At 39.6% G+C, this 19,661-nt stretch overlaps 2 protein-coding genes across 3 annotated transcripts in view; one reads left to right on the forward strand and one right to left on the reverse strand.

Annotated features, from left to right (window-relative positions):
- The window catches only part of LOC308631972 (zinc finger protein 383-like), a 161,246-nt gene that overhangs the window by 68,654 nt on the left and 72,931 nt on the right, over nucleotides 1–19,661 (forward strand). The window lies entirely within an intron of this gene.
- The window catches only part of IARS1 (isoleucyl-tRNA synthetase 1), a 64,061-nt gene continuing 58,008 nt past the window's right edge, over nucleotides 13,609–19,661 (reverse strand). For both annotated transcript variants that reach the window (XM_081263718.1, XM_081263719.1), the window contains one exon: nucleotides 13,609–17,843. In XM_081263718.1, coding sequence (XP_081119844.1) covers nucleotides 17,761–17,843 — 83 coding nt within the window. In that variant the 3' untranslated portion in view covers nucleotides 13,609–17,760. The remainder of the gene's footprint in view (nucleotides 17,844–19,661) is intronic.

A 19,661-nucleotide genomic window follows, 5' to 3' on the forward strand; every position in this document is an offset into this window, starting at 1 on the left:
GTTTGTATTACCTCTGTGTGAACACGGCTATAGAAACCTGCTTTACCTGAATTAGAACCATCCGTGAACACCGATAAAGCTTCATCTATTGGATGAGCACACACAATCCTTGGAAAAATAAGTGACGTTAATGATGCAAATTGTACAATCTTATCACGAGGATAATGGCTATCTATCTGGCCGGGAAAATCAGCAAAAGCTATCTGCCATGAGCTAGAAGTTTGAAAAAGCCAATTAGTCTGTTGAACAGAAAATGGAATAATTATGATATCAGGCTCAGATCCAATTAATTGTAAAATCCTAGTTCTACCTTTAATTACTAATTGAGCTATAGAATCATGAAAAGGAATTAATGTTTTTTGAGGGGAGTGGGATAAATAAATCCACTCAATAACTCCTAATCTTTGCCATATGGCTCCTGTTGGGGTATGCTCAGTTGGAAATATTAATAAATACACTATTTCTTTAGGATCAATTTTAGTAAGCTGTGCATTTTTAATTGCATTTTCCACTCTCCTTAAAGCTGTCTTAGCCTCCAAGGTTAGCTGACGTGGAGAGGTTGGAGAGGGATTTCCTTGTAATATCTGAAATAAAGGACTTAACTCAGAAGTAGTTAGTTTTAAGGATGGCCTCAGCCAATTAATCTCTCTTAAAAGCCTTGAAAATCGTTAGGGGTTTGTATGGAAACTGTTTGTTCCGCTCCGGTAAAATTAAAGATGGCGGCCCCCATGGTTGGCGTGATGACGTCACATTGTGTGACCACCTACTTCCTCATTCTCGGGCTGGGGGCGGGCCGACCGGAAGTTTGTGTTCCGGCTAGGCGGAAATGATGACAAGAAGGCGGGCTCATCGGCGCCATCTGGATCCACCGCATGGGTCTGAGTCCTGCAATATCTATTATCATCAGTAGATGGAGCCCTGAACTTAAAATCATGCATGCGACACTCGCATGCAAAATGATTACTTTTCCCACAAACGTAACATCTCCTGCGGGACTTTTGTCTTAAATCCTGTGGCCTCAAAGTTTCTTTTAATGCCGTGGCTAAAGCGACTGTCTGCAATTGGGTGGAGTCTATGTCAGAACACAGGCGGATATACTCAGAAACTGTTCCTTTTTTACGATGTGGCCTGAGGATATCCTGACAGAATTTATTCGCGTTTTCAAAAGCCAATTGTCTAACAGTAAATTCGCTCACTCCTGGGTCCCCGATGGACCTGTTCGCAGCCTGATACAATCGGGCTACGAAATCTGAATAAGTCTCACTGGCACCCTGTCTGATTTTGGTAAGAACTAAATTGGACTGGTCCTTGGGGACGATCTGTCTCCAAGCACGTTTTGCACAATCTGTTATTTGATTGTATACTACAAAATCATAATTTAACTGTCTTTCTAAATCGGCGAAATCTCCAGTCCCTAGAAACATCTCCACTGGCGTTTCTATGCCCTGTCTTCTGTTCTTTTCTGCCTGTTCAGTACAAAAATCACTCCAGTAAGTCCTCCAAAGTAAGAAATCTCCCCCGCTCGGACAAGATCTGGCTAAAGAAATCCAATCGCTAGGAGGAAGGGGTTGTGAGCAAATATTTTCTATCAGGCTCTGTACAAAAGGCGAATTTGGACCATACGTCTCACATGCACTTTTTAGTTCCTTAATGGTTTTAAATGGGATTACAGCATGAACTCTAACTCTCTGATCTTGCTCATTAACTTGCTCAAAACCTGGAAAAAGGTGAAAACCACTAGTATCCTCTCCCAATTCTTGAGCCTTCTTAATACCTCGCTGGACTGGGGTAAGAAAGGTCATTGTTAATCCAGCGCACCTGTTAAATTTTGTCCTTTTAGTAGGTACTGGCCGAATTTGAATAGTCTGGGCAGGCAGTGTTAAACGCAGCCTATTAAAATTTCTCTGTAAGTCCTGAATTTCAACGTCTGATTCTTCTTCCTCAGACTGTGAGCCACAGTTGGACTCTGCACTTTCGCCATTTTGAATTTGGGTTTCTAAAGCACGTGGTTGAGAAGAACTCTGAGCCCCTCTAGGAATCTCTTCCGTATTTTCCTCTCCAGGAAGATCGTCTACCTCTTCCGGAGGGCTTTCTAGGATTTCGGGTGTTTCTCCTCTATGATGTTGCTCTGTACCATCCCCTTGCGGGCTAGCCTGATCTTGGGAGTTTAAGTTCACATTTTTAACCTTTGGCTTGGTCCCTAGCGCCTTTGTTTTTAAGGCTTAAGGGAAAGGGAATTAACTTAGCCTCAGGCTGATTTTCCATTTGAATAGACTTAACAGCTCTTTGAATGCCTTTTAAAAGGCATTTAAAAGGTCCTCAGGGGGCCACGAACTCTGGCCCATATATTCAAAAAGTCAAACTTCTAGAGCCATCCAAGTTTTCTGAATATTTTCTATGCCTCCAGGTAGTTCATTAGAAAGACAGACTCTGTAACTTTCTTCCTAATTTCTCCCAAGTAAGTAAATTTGGAGATTCTTGTTCACAAAACCAAGGAAAATATTCACCTACAATCTTTAAGAATTGTAATAACTGAGTTTTCTTTATCTGTTTTCCTTTCTGATTAATTATACTGTCTAAAATAGTCAGATACATTTCCTTATCCGTAGAAGTTGAATTTCCCATTTTAATTAATTTAACGTCTCTTTCCTTCAATAACTCCAGGTACTTTTGTGACCCAATTTGTCACCTCTTCCTTTATCTTTATTTTTTCCTTATCTTTATAGCGCGCTCCCACTCAATCTAACTAATCTAGAATGCCCCCCTCGTGGGCGCCAATTCCACCATGCGGCCTGCGCAATGGTTTCATTAATGAGGTTCTAGGCATAAAGTTAGTTAGAAGAGATCTAAATAAAACACACAGACCCAGTTACCTTATTTCTATTGCCAGGTCCGAGACGGCTCCCCTCTCTGGTTCCCACCTCTAGCCGCCCAGCAGGGCAGCGAGGATTACTCAGGGCTAGCAGGAGAGAGAGAGAGCGAACACGCCGGGGAGTAGCCTTTTATTTGGGGAACAAGAGATTCAGGGGAGAATTCCATCCAATGAAGGTTGAGGGGGGGCTGCACTCCAAGGTCAGGGTCAGTGATTGGGTCCCCGGGGTCAGTGGTCAGGCACACCCCCACACGGATGGGCTCTCTCATCAGGAAAGGGTCAGGAAAGCTTCGACACAGCCAAAGCGCCTCAGGCCCTTAACGGGAGTCACCCAATCACATGTCAGAAATGGCTTCCCACAGGTGAGCACCTCTGTTTCACAGCATTTTGTCCAAGTTGTCACACACTCTTACTGGCAGAATGAGGTGCTGTCTGACAACCCAGTGGGAGAAGAAAATTGGGCTCTGTTGTCATTGTTTGCCTTTGCTGATTTTTATCTATAGCCTTTAATGGTAATAAACTGGAATAAATCACTCTGTCAAGTTCTTTGAGTCCTCCCAGTGAAATAATGAAATTGAAGGTGGTCTTAAAAAAATCGGATACAATTGTCCTCAGATGTGGAATTTGCTAGAAGGGCCATGGCTTAGTGAAACATACAAGAGCATAGTTTGGGGGAAAGGATGAAAGGGTGACAGTTGATACATCTTTGATTCCTGGGTAGCTCCCGGGTTTCCTTTGGAGGGAAGGGGGGACTGTGTTACAACTAGTTAATACAGGTAAAAGTAACCAATGTAATTTAGAAACAATCAAACCAATTCCTGAAGAGATGGCTTATTAGTTACATAGTGAAATGTAAAATAACAAGAAACTTCTAAAGTACAATCTCTTGTTTATAGTCTGAAATAGCTAAAATGAAATAAAAGAGTATATCAGAGAAAATCCTGAGGTCTGTCAAGCTCAGGTTTCAGCCCATCTGATGTATAGCCATTAACATCAGGGCCAAAGCCAAAGGGAAAAAAACATAAGGCTGAAATAACAGAAAATTAGAATGTCTCATAAGAGCTGGGAAAAAAAAAGAATTCAGAAATTTGCCCCATGGTTGATAAGAAATGATATGAATAAAGCTCATATTGATTGGAGACAAAACAAAGATCTGAATGCAGCTCTGTGGAGGGTGGGAAGAGTGACAGTGGTCCAGTAAACCAATCAGGATAATGATTAATGAAAGGATGAGGTTCCTTGGCCCAACCACCACGCGGGAACCCAAGGCTACTAGCATGTGTATGAGAAAACAGCCAGGGAACAAAGAAACTGAGCACTTCTTGACATGGGACCTTGTGGTGATGACCTAACAAGGGTTAGATTGACAGGATACAGGGATTCGATGGGTGATTGGATTAGGATAAAAGTTATTTAAGAAGTGGAAGTTTAGAACAGGCTTTGTGCAGAGTGGCTGTCTCGTTTACTTCAATGTATTAACGGTGTGATATTGTGATATGATGAGAGTTTGGTTTTCAACCCTGGTTCCTGACACAGAGCTCCTAAATCTCATGGAATTTCCTGGGTGGTAGAGGAACATCTTTTTGTTCTGAGGTCACCCTTGATAGGTTTCTGTACAGCGTCAGGATAGGGGCTGGTCATCAGAAAGTCCAAGTCATGATTAAAATCTTGGGACTTTAACCCCTACTTCCCATCCTCCAGGAAGGGGAATGGGGCAGGAAATGGAGGTAGTGATTGACATGCCTATATCTTGATGCCTCCATAAAAATCCCTGAAAGACGGGAGTTCAGCTGCCAGGACCGGGGGCACACTTCAACTTCACCGGAACAGAAGCTTCTGTACTCAGGACCCTTTCAGACTTTGCCCTGCATTCCTCTTTATCTGGCTGTTCATCTGTATTCTTTATAATAAACCAGCAAACATAAGTGCTCCTGAGTTCTGTGAACTGCCATAGCAAATGACTGAACCTGTAGAGGGAGTTCTGTGAGGCTCCAATTAGCCAAGAACAGAGTGTGAGTACCCAGGTGACCCAGGAGGGGGCACAGTCTGGTGGCTCTGAGCCCTTACTTTACCTAGGTAGTAATGCACTTCCACCTACAGGTAGTTAGTGTCATAAATGAACTGTAGGACACCTGGTAGGATTACAGTGACAATATTTCTGACACTAGTGATAAGGACAACCCAAATGCTGGTACCAACAAATTCTTTTGTACAACAGCACTGTGTGACCCACGAAAGACAGATGGCTCATGGAGCACTTCCAGAGACTAGGGTTTATGGAGAAAGCTCATGAGTGCCACCTAGTGTCCACTTCTGGGATTTTTGAAACAGAAAAATTCTCCAGAAGCTTTGGTAGAATACATGACCCTTGGAAGATCATTAATAGCTTGCTGTTTAGTATTAATTAAGATGGCCCCTAAAACTGAAGGACATAAAATATTCTTGAAATCTGAAATAGTCATGATGTTTTGAAGAAAAACAGTCATCAGAGAAAAACTCTAGTAAGGAAAACAGTGCTCAGAAGTTCCATAGTAAAGTGGAAATGTTCATATAGGAACATTATACTGGGGGAAGGCAAGGAGTTGCCATTATTTCACCTCTTTTCCTCTCAGGCCAGCTTGGGAACAACTACTTGGTAGTCCAAAACCAGGGCACCAGGCTGACTCCCCACTTGTGTGAGCCCAGATGCATGAATAGTGTAGGCAAGATGAACAGACTCTAATACATTAGAATGTGGGGCACTTCCTGAAATACAGGAGAAGTAAGTCAATACTTCACAGCCCAATAAAGGAGGAAAGATTTGGGTAATAGATTCTCTCAATACGTTATCCAGGAAACTGCATTTATTTAGGGAGTTAATTGAGCATTTGGGGGCTAACAGTAGGTCAGTTTTGGGTTGGATAATCTGTCCCTCCTCTCCCTTCCTCCTCTCCCTGTTCTCTTTCTCCTCTTTTCCCTCCTTCTTTCACAGGAGCTGAGATTCCAAGGTGGCTGTCTAACCCAATTTGCATCTTTTTGTTTCTGCCATGTATTGACACCCTCACCTCTTGTCTACACTACAAATTTGAGAATGATAAAATTTCTCTACTTCCAACTTCACTCCTGTCACCTTCTACTATGTGCTTTCCATAGTCCTCCAAAAACTACTCGATGCATACCCTTGGTAATGTGGAGAAGTTATCAGCAACCACATTTGGGATTTGGAGATGAGCATTTGAAATGAAACCCTGAAAATTGCATGGAAAAGAAGGGAGACCCTCATTGCTATACAAAATTACATATAAGAGGTTGTGAGGAGAATGGGAAAATAAACAAGGAGAAAAATGAATTACAGTAGATGGGGTAGAAAGAGAAGATGGGAGGGGAGGGGAGGGGGGATAGTAGGGAATAGGAAAGGTAGCAGAATACAACAATTACTAATAGGGCATTATGTAAAAATGTGGATGTGTAACCGACGTGATTCTGCAATCTGCATTTGGGGTAAAATTGGGGGTTCATAACCCACTTCAATCTAATGTATGAAATATGATATGTCAAGAGCTTTGTAATGTTGTGAACAACCAATAAAAAAAAAGACATATAACTTTACATTAAAAAGTAAAAAAAAAAAAAAGAAAGAAACCCTGAGTTCTACCAGCAGATTGGCATTTTGCCGTCCAGATATTTCTTCCTTCAGAATTTTCTTTATGCCATGTCAGCAACTGGAAATTGCTGCTGATGCCTGCTACCTGGACTTAGGATGTTTAATGTTTTTCATTTCTCGACTTGGCAGCTAATTTTAATGGCACATTCTTTTTATTCTCTTAGGTCTTGTCACTTGGCAGATTGGTAGCCCTATTTAAACATAGCTCACTGGTGAAATGCTTGCATTGCATACAGGAGGTCCTGGGTTTAATCCTCAGCACCAAAAGCCAAAAAACAAACAAAAAAAAAACACTCTGTTTTTTTTTTTTTTTGTTTTTTTTTTGTACCAGGGGCACTCAACCACTGAGCCACATCCCAGCCCTATTTTTGTATTTTATTTAGAGACAGGGTCTCATTGAGTTGCTTAAAGTGCCCCACTTTTGCTGAGACTGGTTTTGAACTCCCAATCCTCCTGCCTCAGCCTCTGGAGCCACTGGGATTATAGATGAGCCTGGAACATTCTTCCTGTTTGAAAACTGGGCAGTTGGCATGTGTAAATTGCCTAACATGAGTATACTCTTCTTGGTACTCTTTCTTTTTGAGCTTACAGAATTCCATTTCCAGGTTCTTGTCATGTATTTTCTTTGAAGCAATTACAAATAGCATTCAGATTTAGTGTTGACTTCCATGTGTATTATGTTAGTATATAGATATGAAATTGACTTTTTCTGTGGTGATCTTGTATTCAAAGAACATGTTGTGCTTGGTAATTAGTTCTAGGTTTTTTTTTAGTTGTAGATGGTCACAATATCTTTCATTTATTTATTTATATATTTTTTAAGGTGGTGCTTCACACATGTGAGGCAAGTGCTCAGCCACTGAACTACAACCCCAGCCCAGTTCTAGGTATTTTGGTAGATTCCTCAGAACTTAGAAATATGCAGTCATATCATCTGGAAATAGGGATAATTTTCTTTCTTTCTTTTTATATTTCTTTCTTATGTATATGCTTTTTATTTCCTTTTCTTCTTATTTCACTGGCATAAATTTCCAGTTTTACATTGAATATTGATGTAAAATAGACATCAATTTGTATTTTTTAGTTCTATAATTTAAATTTGGCTCCTTTTTCATAACTTTTATTTCTTTGCTTAATTTTTTTGTCTAATTTTCTCAAGATAAGCAAAGTTACATGTTTCTTAAGCAAAGTTACATGTTTCTTAAGCACTACTGATTTTTGGAGAATTCATTGTGCCCAGAAATTCTAAAAAGTTAATATTTTCAAAACTATTCAAATTTTAAATTCATTGAACATCTGAAAACTCATACTAGTAGTGAACCTTGAACAGATTTTTTTCCCAAAATGTATGCCTTATATAACAACAAAATATTTACAATAAACACCTTGACAAATGTGAAAAAAAAATTTGAATTATTTGTTGAAGCAATTTTTCAATAGCTGCCTTAGAATTTTTACCAGATAATTCCAACACCTTAGTCAATTCGGTGTCAGTTGATTTACTTTTCTCATGTAAGATGTGCTCTTATTGTCATTTTTCCTTCTAATTTGGTCCTGATGTCTCTCTCTGGAGAGTGGCTATAAGCTCTAGTCCCGCTCTGAAGTGACTCGAGGGCAGGTGGTCATGGATGTAGACGGTGCGCCCTTCACAGGACACGTCTTTATCTTGGCTGATGGCTGCAGCCTGAGCGTCAGACCTTGACCAGGTGGCCCTTTTGCCAGAAACTTGTATATATGGCAGATACCACAGTGGCTCTTGTCTGGCCTGTGTCCAATTTATTTCACCAAGATAGTCCCTCTTGAGGAGGAGAGTTAGGGTTGAGTGTTAGGCAGAGGAGACACAGAGAGGCAGCACAACATGACACTGGAACAACAGAAGTGTCTAATGATTCAGATCTATGAGAGAGGAAGCAGGCAGCCATCTGAAAACACACCTTCCACCAGTGGGTGGGGAGCAGGAGAGAAGGAGGCCTTTGAGCCGAAGCCTTTACTGGGGTCCAGATCGAGACCCAAGCTGGTTTCCCATGGAGAGTTCTAATTGCTGGGTTTAAGGCAAGCAGGAATGAACTCATGCTGTGATTGAGATGTGGTCACTGGGGCAGATCTGGGCAGTCAGTGGGGTCAGTGGGGGCAGTCAAGTAGGTGGAATCTAGCTGTCCCATAGGAAGGGGTCACCAGGAGGGGATATGAGGCTGGTATCTGGATTGACCACGGTGAAGAACTGGGCAAAGGTGGATGACTGAAAGCTGCCCTATGAGTTAACTAAGCTCTGTTTCTGCTACAAGAGCTAAACTTATATTCAAAATGGATGCTGAACCACCTACAGCCAGAGGAGTTGGAAGTTATGCTCCATTTGTGTACAATGTGTCAAATTGCATTCTCCTGTCATATATAACTAGTTAAAACAAATAAAAAATATTGGCAAGTATAAAAAAAATGAATGCTGAGGCAACATAATATTACTGCAAGAAAACAAGGTCTAGGCCATCTTGTCTTGACTAGAAGCCTGTATTTACCTGCTGAAGAAACTGCCAAGCTGTTTTTTAAATGAATGGGACCATTTCACATTCCCAACAGCACTGTGAGAGAGGCCCATTTTTTCTCATGTTCTTACCAAAACATGATATGGTCAGACATGAACTTTTTAACCATTTTAGTGGCTGTGTAATCTCACTGTAACCTTATTTAATTTCCGTTCCTCAGTGACTCATGATGCTGATCACTGTTCACATGCTTATTACCACTTGTATCTTTGGTAAAATGTTCAAATAATTAGCACAATTTAAAAAATTGGGGTGTTCTTAGCACTGAGTTGTAAGAGCTCTATATATTCTTTCTCAGATTCATTATTGGTATATAAGAAAGCTATTGATTTCTGTATTTGATTTTGTAAACTGCTACTTTGCAAAATTTGATTATTAGTTCTAGCAGCCTTTTGTTAGAGCTTTTTGGATCTTCTAGGTAAAGGATCATAGCATCTGCAAAACAGTGATAATTTGACTTCTTCTTTTCCCCTTCTCTTGCCTAACTACTCTGGCTAGAATTTTTAAAAATATTTTTAAAATTATACTTGGGCACAATGTCTTTATTTTGTTTATTTATTTTTATATGGTGCTGAGGATCAAACCCAGGGTCTCACACGTGCAAGGCAGGTGCTCTACCGCTGAGCCACAACCCCAGCCCTCTGGCTAGAATATTTAGCATTATATTAAATAGGAGTGGTAAGAGTGGACATTCTTGTCTTGTCCCAGATATTAAAGGAAATGCTTTCAATTTCCCCCCATTTACCATGAGGTTGGTTTTGGGGTTTCCATATATAGTTTTTATGATGTTGAAGTAGGTTCCTTATATGCTTAGTTCCTTCAGTGTTCTTATAAAGAATGGGTACTAAATTTTGCCAAAGACCTTTTCTGCATCTATTGAGATAACTAAGTGATTTCTGTCTGTAATTCTACTTATGTTACCTGTTTTTCCCCCAATTTGTTGTACTCCTGTATTGGGTTTTATGTATCTCTTGGGAAGGAAATTTCTTGGGCTCTTATGTGTGGGCCTTTTTGGGTACAGTCTTACGTTTTCAAAAAGTGAACAGAGAATGCAGAAGAGATGTAGCAGGTGCTGGTTCCAGAAAGGAAGACACCCGAGAAACAAAGTAATGGGAGAGAGGAAGACAGAGCAATCAAAATTTGGCTATTAGTATAAGAAATGAGAAAAAGAGAAATAAGAGAAACAAATGAAAACACTACAAAACAAACCCCAAACATACAAATCAAAAAAATGAAAATCCTCAAAAGACAAGGCAAGGAAAATTAACTACATTTAAAATGCTGAAGGGACTGGGGTTGTGGCTCAGTAGTAGAGTGCTCGCCTCCCATGTGTGGTTCAGTCCTCAGCACCACATAAAAATAAATAAATAAAGGTATTGTGTCCATCTACAACTAAAAAAATATTTTAAAAAAGGAAAAAAAATACTGAAAATGAAGGAAAAAAGAAACAAATATGCACATGTATATATGCCCTGAACCAATCAGCACAGCAAGTACAGCAGCTGTTATGACAAACAGCATAGTTGTTCCTCAAAACACTAAAAATGGAATCACCTTATGATCCAGATAGCTCAGTTTGGGTATATATCCAAAAGATGAAAAGCAAGATCTTGAAGGGGTGTTTGCACATCCATGCTCACTGCAATGTTACTCACAATAGCCCCAGAGGTGTAAGCATCCAAATATCCATTATCAAGTGGATGAAGAAAATGTGGTATATACCATGGTGTATAATTCAGCCTTTATTAAAAAGGAAGGAAATCCAGTCATGTGCTACATCATGGATGAACCGTGAGGACATTATGCTAATAAGCCAGTCAAGAGAAGACAAATACTGTATGATTCCACTTATATGAAATATCTATAGTATTCAACTCATGGAAACAGAAAGTAGAATGGTACCTATTAAGGGCTGCAATGAGAGGAAACAGGTAGTTATTGTTCAGTGAAAAGAGAGATTCATTTTGAAATATTTCAATAGATGTGGTATCACAATGATTACCATAGCTTTGTAAGGTGTATTGAAATCAGAAAGTGTGAGTTCTCCAGCTTTATTATTTTTTTTTTATGACTGTTGTGACTAGGCAGAGTTCCTTGAAATTCCATAAGAATTTTAGGATTATTTTATTCTGTAAAAAATTTTTGATAGGGATTGCATTTAATCTGTAAATCACATGGCAAAGTATGGATATTTTAAAAATACTGTCTTTCTATCCACAAACATGAGGTGTCTTTTCATTTATTTTTCTAATTTACGAACTTTCAGCAATTCTTTGTAGTTTTTACTGTAGAAAGTCTTCTGTTTTCTTGATTGTTATTCCTAAGTACTTTATTCTTTTCAATGCTATTGCAAATATAATTATATCCTTTTTTAAAAAATTCTTTTTAAAAAATATATCTTTGTCAATTTATTTTTATGTGGTACTGAGGATCCAACCCAGGGCCTCACATGTACTAGACGAGTGCTCTTCTGCTCAGCTACAACCTCAGTTCCTAGATTTATGTTCTTAATTTATTTTTTGGGTTTTTCATTGTATAGAAATGCAAATACTTTTTTAATGTTGATTTTGAATCCTTCAATTTTTCTGAATTTATTAGTTTTAACAGGTTTTTTTGAGGATGGGCATTGTTTCTTTGGGGGTTTCTACGTACAAGATTATATCAAAAACAGCTGCAAGTAGACATGCTGGTGTACACCTGTAATTCCACGTACTCAGGAGACTGAGGCAAGAGGATCACAAGTTCAAGGACAGTCTGGGCAACTCAGTGAGACACTGTCTCAAAATAAAAATAAAAAGGGATGGGGATGCAGTTCAGTGGCAGAACAGTTGCCTCGCCATGTGTGAGGCCCTGGGTTCTACTCCCACTAAAAAATAAAAATACAAAGATAAGTTTATTTCTTCCTTTCCTATCTGGATATCTTTTGTTTCTTCTTGTATAATTGCACTGGCTAGAACTTCTAGAACTATGTTGAATAGAAGTTGTGAAGCAGGAGGATCTAAGTTTGAGGCTGACTCCCCTGTCTTAAAATAAAAAGGGCTGGGGATGTAGCTCAGTGGTAGAATGCCCCAGGGGCCAATATTTTCCTTTTGTGAATGGGGAAAAGTGAACAAAGTTTGCTTTTTGTTGTTCCTATTTTAGAGGAAAAAATTTCAGTTTTCACTGTTGATTTCAGCTGTGGACTTTTTATATGTGGCCTTTATCATGTCATTTTCCTTGTGTTCCCAATTTATTGTTTGCATCATGAAAGGCTGGATTTTGTGAAATGTTTTCTGCAGCTATTGAGATGGTTATGTGGTTCCCCACTTCCTGTTCAGGTAGTGTGGTATATCATAGGATTGATTTTCATGTGCTGAAACATTTTTGCTTTCCAGAAATAAATCCCACTTAGTCATGGTATATACCATGGGTGCTAGTCTGTTTTCTATATTGTCTTGGGTATCAGGTTAAAGTTACTTAAGCTCTGTCCCCTTTACTACCTCTCCTTCACTCCTCTCGTTCAATAATTTCAAATGACATGACTTCAGTTTTCTGTGTCTTCTCCTTGACCAAGTCTATTGCTGAACTCTTGTTGCTTTTCAATTCTGTTACTGCATTCTTCATTTCTAAAACATTTGGTTCCTTTTTATAGTTTCTCTTTGCTGATACATTTTGTTCATGCATGCACTGTTTGCAAATTTCATTTATTTGTGTACTTTAGCTCATTAAGCATTTTTAACATGGTTATTTTGAATTCCTTGTCAGATAATACACAGATCTCCATTTCTTTTTTTTTTTTTTTTTGAGAGAGAGAGAGAGAGAGAGAGAGAGAGAGAGAGAGAGAGAGAGAGAGAGAGAGAATTTTTTAATATTTATTTTTTAGTTTTCGGCGGACACAACATCTTTGTTTGTTTGTGGTGCTGAGGGTCGAACCCGGGCCGCACGCATGCCAGGCAAGCGCGCTACCGCTTGAGCCACATCCCCAGCCCCAGATCTCCATTTCTTTAGGGTTGGCTTCTGGAGATTTATTTTGCTCCTTGGTTGAGCCATGTTTTTTTATTTCATGTATGCCTTGTGCTCTTTTGCCGAGATCTGGGCCTGTGAAAAAACTGCCACCCACTTAATAAATGCTGGTATGAATCGGAAAAAAAAAAAAAAAAAGAACAACCCAACCCTGCCACTTCTCCCAGTCTTTACAGATTGACTTAGTATAGGGTGATATCTTCACAGCTAGTCCAGCTAGATATTTAGAGCCTCTCAAACGTTTTCTAGAACTGTATCTGTAAGAGTTCTGATTGTGGGAATATATAGGATAGTGTTTCTCTGGTGAGCAAACTCCTGGAGAATAGACATCTTGTTTCCCACAGCTGGAACATTCTGCAGTGTTCCCCAGGAACTCTTAAGATAACCAATGCATGCTTGGCAGGAGCACATATCATAAGCAAAAACACCTTACATTATGACCTAATGTAACCTAATGGTATAAATAAAGCTGACAGTTAAGATGAGCATCCATTTTTGCCTCTGCACCTTGCTTCTGTCTCCTTTTGATTTCTTTACCGTACCCTCTAGACTTGAGTGTGTACATTTCCAGATTTGCCATTTTAAGTCATATCTTGCTCCCCCTGGTGTCTGTCTGTGGTCCTGCAGTCTCTCTGGTGCTGCAACATGATAGGAGCGGATACCCCAGGCAACCAAAATAGCACACTGTTCCTGTCAGAGCTGCCAAGCCACACTGTCCACAGTCAGTCCTTTGGGCAGACTCACTATAAACCAGAACACTGTTCATACATGCTACTTTACCCTTTCCTTCCTGAAAGGGAAAACCTCTTGACCAGTTTCTAGAATTCTCAAAGGCAATTTGGTCCGTCTACATTGAAGTCAGTATCTCCATGGGAGAATCAGTCTGGGGCTTCTATTCTTCCCTCTTACTGATGTCACTCTCTACACATATTGATTTTTGAGTATTCTTATTTCTGCACTATAAGATGCTCCAGGCTCATCTTCCCAACTCCAGCTTCAGGATCAACCAAGCACTCTGTTTCCTTTAATTGGAGAATGGTATTAGCAATAGCTCTCTGAAAGTACATGGGAGATAATAACCTACGAGACCTAACCCATGTCTGAAAGGCATTATTCTACCTTTATACTCATTTGCTATTGTGGTGAGGTAGACTTTTATCTGACAAACTTTCCCTAAGAATTTGAAGGTTCTCTTCTTTCTATGTTGCTGTTAAGAATACCAAATCGTTACTAAGTATTCTTTTAAATACATCCTGTTTTTTTCTTTCCTTCTTTATGTTCCAAGATTTCAGTTGTAAGCCTTGGAATATATTTTTATGCACAGTGTTCTAGGCACTTGAAGATATCACTCGGTTGCCTTTTACATCTAGTGAAATTTACATTTACGAGTTCCTATCTTTTCTTTGTTCTTTCTGGAATTCCTGTCATTTGGATCTTGGACCTCCTGGACTGAATAATTTCTCTTCTCTCCCACTTTCCATCTTTAATCATTCCAGCATTTGGAAAATTTTGTTACTATCACTTTCCAATGATTCTGCTAGTTTTTAAATTTCTGCTATTATGTTTTAAGTCAACAGGAGTGTTTTCTCCTCTGAGATTTCCATGTTCTGTATTGTTCTTTTTAAAAAAATTTTATAGATGTGAACTCTTACCTTTCATATCTAAAAGTTGGCAGGCGGTAGTTCTCATTGCTTTCCATTTGACCTTTCTTCCATGTTAGAGGCTTTCATTATAAAATCTGGTAATTTTGGAGGGAGTCTCATAAATAAATAAGAATTAGGGCTTCTATAGTTTGGACCTTAATGGCACCCAAAGAGCCATGTGCTAAAGGCTTAGCTCCCAGCTTGGCACTATTGGGAGGTGGTGGAATGTTAAGAGGTGAGGCCTGGTGGGCAGTCTTCTTGTCATTGGGGATGGGCCCTTGAAAGGGGACTGTGGGACCCCTAACCTATTCCATTTTTGTCTTCCAGGCATGAGGTGACAGAAAAAGGAAAAGGATTTGCTCCACCATGCATTTCCTGCCATGATGTGCTGCTTTGCCACAGGCCCAAAAGCAACCGGGCCAACCAAGAAGGGATGGAAACTGACAAAGTTGTGAGCCAAAATGAGCCTTTTCTCCTTATAAGTTGATTACTCCAGTATGTGTTATAATAACAGAAAGCTAACACAGCATCTACAACACTGAAGTAAGACAGTAACTATCAATTTTGAACTTAATTACAGGTTGGTCAGTGAGCCATTAGCTAATCCCTGGTGTTAGAATTTTTACAATTTTCTTCTTTTAGTGGGCAGTATATATAAAGCCACATAAATCTTGTTTCCATTGCAGTAGTGTATAAAAAGCAAAGTGGCCTTATCTTATGCTAGGAAGGCATGTCTTTGCCCGGGGTGTAGGTCATAATGGATAGTCCTGGGCAAAGTGTACAGGGCAGGGGTATAATCACATCAGAAAACTATCAAGGCAGACGCAGTTATCAATTGACCTAGAGACTGAGACTAATAGTAAGGATAATCAATCATGTGTAGTTGATAAAAAAGCCCATAACAACTCTGGATTCTAAAGCTTGGGTGAACTTATTTGGTTGACATTCCCGTGTAGAGTCACGCACTGATGCCATTCTGGCCCTGGGGATAGGACATACTTGGTTCTTTTCCTAAATTCTGCCCTGAGCATCTCTTTGGTTAATTTTAACTTGGCTCTTCTGCAAGATGTTTCTGTGTTAGAGCCAACTGACACGGTCCCCAAAGCTCTAAAACAGTGAGCCAAAATAAATTCTCCCCCTTCAGTTATTTGTCAGGTAATTGTTATAACCACGAATATAACTGCTTTCAGTAAGGTCTGAATCCTTCTAGGGAATTATCTAACCTAGGACTGGTTTGGGGAATCTTCCAAACTTGTAAATGCCCTTGTTTTCAACTCACTAATTTCCACCATCCAGGTTCACTTTCTGTTGGAGTCTGGCTCTGGAATGTCTCCTAAGGTCTCAAGTATTGCAAACTTAGACACCAGTGCAGCAATGTTCAGAGGGGGCTTTTGGGAAGAGACTGAACCATGAGGGCTCTTCTGATCTGTCAGTGGACTAATCCATTGATAGGTGAATGGATTACATGGGGGCACTGTTGGAGGAATTAGGTCACTGGGGGCGTGTCTGGAAGGGTGCTTCTTATCTCTGGCCCTTCCTCTTTCTCCTTTCCAGCTGCTATGAGCGGAGTAGCTTTCCTCCACTCTGGAACACCCTTCTGTCATGTTTCTGCCACACTGAAACCTTTGAAAATGAGCCATAATAAACTTTTCCTCCTTTAGGTTATGTCAGGTATTTTGGTCAAAGTGATGAAGAGCTGACTAATATACTCTATTACCCTCTCAAGCCAACTGTGGGGGTGAGAGAGTTGTCTAGCCACTCTTCCCTATTTTCATGCCTTGCCTTTACCCTTAGTCCTAGAGGAAATTGGTAGTGAGGATTCTGAGCTGTAAATACATTTCTTAGTCCCTCTGTGGCCTATTTAAAACTGGGTTTTGTTGGGTCTACAAGTTAGTAAATGCCCGTCTACCTGCTTTCCAGTTCCCCAAATTCTGGCAGTTGTTTCCTTTGATTTCTCCAACTTTGTGGGCGTGTTTGCATGCATTAGTTGTAGCAGTCATCAGGATGTGTCATTCAGGCTGTCCTTCAAAAGAATCTGATGTGGAAGTGAGCTGGCTGGCAGCTTCTGGCTGCTGTACTTTGAGATCCATCAAGGCATTTGTGCCAAGGCAATGATCCCTGTAGGCTACTCCTAGATACTAACTCAGCAAGGCATGGGGCACAAAGGCAGGCCATTTCCACCAACTCCAAACTCTGATGGCAGGAGTACTTACCTGGAGACTCTCCACTGGCCTGACTACACTGTCTCAGAGCTGGACTGCTTTTTTGTACTCGTCCTCCCTTTTCTCTTTTTACAAGAATCAGACCTATGCTGTAGTACGAAGGTCTCTATACACATGCTTGTTCTCGTTTCCTGTCATCCTTTATTTATGTTTCCCTCTAATACACGTTTGTGCATCTAATTTTGTCTTGGTATCTGCTTCTTTAAGGACTCAAACTGTCAACCAAGGTTTTGGGAAGAGGTGATATTAGGTTTATAATTCACTGTCTTAATACAGAAATCACAATTAGGTTTTTATATGTTTAAAAGATTACAAGTCCAGTTTCATTAAATCATAGGAGAATGAATCACTTCTAACAAACATATCAAGAGAGGTTTTGATTTACTGAAACTTAAAATATGTCAACAAATTACCCAGGAAAATCCAGGTAGCAGAAATATATAACATGTTCATTTCTTTAAGCGGTCTCAAATTAGTTTTAAAAGGCCAAAATGATGTACATTTAAGTATACATACTGTGCCATTTAAATCACTTCTACTTTCTATAACTGAAGAACTCAAGTAGAGAAATAAACTATAAACTTTGTGGTGCTGAGGTAATATCATAACCTTTCCCCAATGTGACTGCATAGGTGTTTAAGGTTAAGTGTGAATATTATGTGAGGTCTCAAGTTAATTAACTAATCCTATTTGAATTTTAGGCCCAAAGTGGCCCATCAGACATGCACCTGAAGGAAGTATCTTCAACAGGTCCATGTGTACACAGGTGTAGGCGATGGGTGTAAATCAGGGAAAGGCTTATTGAACTACACTGATAATTCCTGATAATTCAACATTAGAAGTCTGCAGTTGTTGGCAACACAGAAACATACACAGTCTTCATATTCAAATTCTTCATGGGGATGTCTTCTGTGATTTCTAGAATGGAAAGAAAAAATTTAAAAAAACAATATTTTATCTAGTGTGAGGAAGTAACATGTTTTAAAAAATGTTAACTGGCTATGCAGTAAGAAATCTGGCCTCATCCTAAGTAAGACCTGACCTTTGTCCCTGCTTCTAAAGTGATCCTCTAAATCCTTGGAATTTCCTGGTAGGAATGTCTTTGTCACTCATGGTGGGCACGTGACCACACGTAATAGTTGATGCTAATGAGATGACTCATGGTAGAGTTGGCATACTAGAAAGACCTACTGAATAATTCAGGGTGGGGACTGAGTCACACAGTATCAGTTGATATAGAAACCATTCAGCAGTGGGAGCAATGAATCAAATCATGTCTATATAATGAAACCTCAATAAAAACTTTCTGACACCAAGGCTCTTGTGAGCTACCCTGGTTGGTAATACTCTGTACTGTCACATTTGAAGGAGGTAACATTGATGCCTTTCTTGCCCTGGGGATAGGACAATGGAAATACTTGGTTCTTTTCCTAAATTCTGCCCTGAGCATCTCTTTGGTTAATTTTAACTTGGCTCTTCTGCAAGATGTTTCTGTGTTAGAGCCAGTTGACATGGTCCCAAAAGCTCCCCTCTGCATGAGGAAAAGAGGACCTGGAGCCTCTCATTTGAACCCCTATAAGATTCTACCCATTAATCTCTTTCTTTAGCTGGTTCTAATTTGTATCCTTCAACTATAATAGACAATCCATGGGTGTAATACCTTTCTCTGAGTCCTTTTAGCAAATTATTGAACTGAGGGTGATTTGGGATGCCCCCTGCCCCTGGAAGTTGTAGTTGGTGCCAGAAGTGATGGTAGTCTTATGTAGATTCTTTGAGTTCACAGTTGAACCTTATCTCCTTGCAGTTGGAATGAGAAGTTTTGGGCAGACTACTGGAAACATCCAAAGGACCATTTCCTCACTTTACAGTGTGACTTACTCTGGGTACTGCCCAACATGCTTTTGCCCCTCATAAGCATATATTTTACCAATAGAAAAAGTCTAGAAGCAGTGTCAACCCACTAGTCCAGACATGCTTTCTAAAATAAAACTCTCTATAACTGGAAGAATATCTATTCCAGGTATGGGTGAGCAGGGGTACACAACAGACCTAAGACATGTTGCTACTATAAAGAAAGAAGTCACCAAAGGCTGAAGCGCTCATGTCAAAGAACACACAGGATTCAGTATGTCCAATGATGAAACCTTTGCACATCTAAAAGTATAATAAAGATGCAGTGTATTAAAACATACTAACTATAGGGGGAAAAGAAAGGAAAAAGAAATTTATAAGTTATTTGCCCACTGTGGGACATTTTGTCTCTGAGACAAAATGAGATCTAAATTTAAAAAGGAAAAGAACCAGCTTTCTCAAAAATAGCTGATGTCCTAGCAGACAATTCTTGATGTGAAAAAACCCTCTAAGCTGTCTCCTTAATGGTAATGACAGGATCTGGAGTCTAGGGTTAAACACAAGATGCTGAAGAGTTTCTAAATTATAAGCATTTTGTGGTCTAATTTACTAGGTTATTAATACTATGAAAAAAATTTTAAAAGGCAAATTATAATGAAAATGAGACTACAGATACTGGACTGAAAAAGGTACTACACTGTAAGAAGTCCCAGCTTTGTGATAAGCTTGGGTAAGTCACCCTTATGCTCTTAGCTACTAAACTTTTGCCTAGCTAATCTCAGAGAAAAGGAATGGAGTAAGACAGTATAGGTAAGATTGGTGGTTGTATGAATCACAGTAGTATTATAAATATTTAATTCACAGAGACATGATTCTATCCTTGAC

Source organism: Spermophilus citellus (assembly GCF_964194105.1).
Source record: "Spermophilus citellus genome assembly, chromosome: 12".
In the NCBI taxonomy this organism is placed as follows: domain Eukaryota; kingdom Metazoa; phylum Chordata; class Mammalia; order Rodentia; family Sciuridae; genus Spermophilus; species Spermophilus citellus.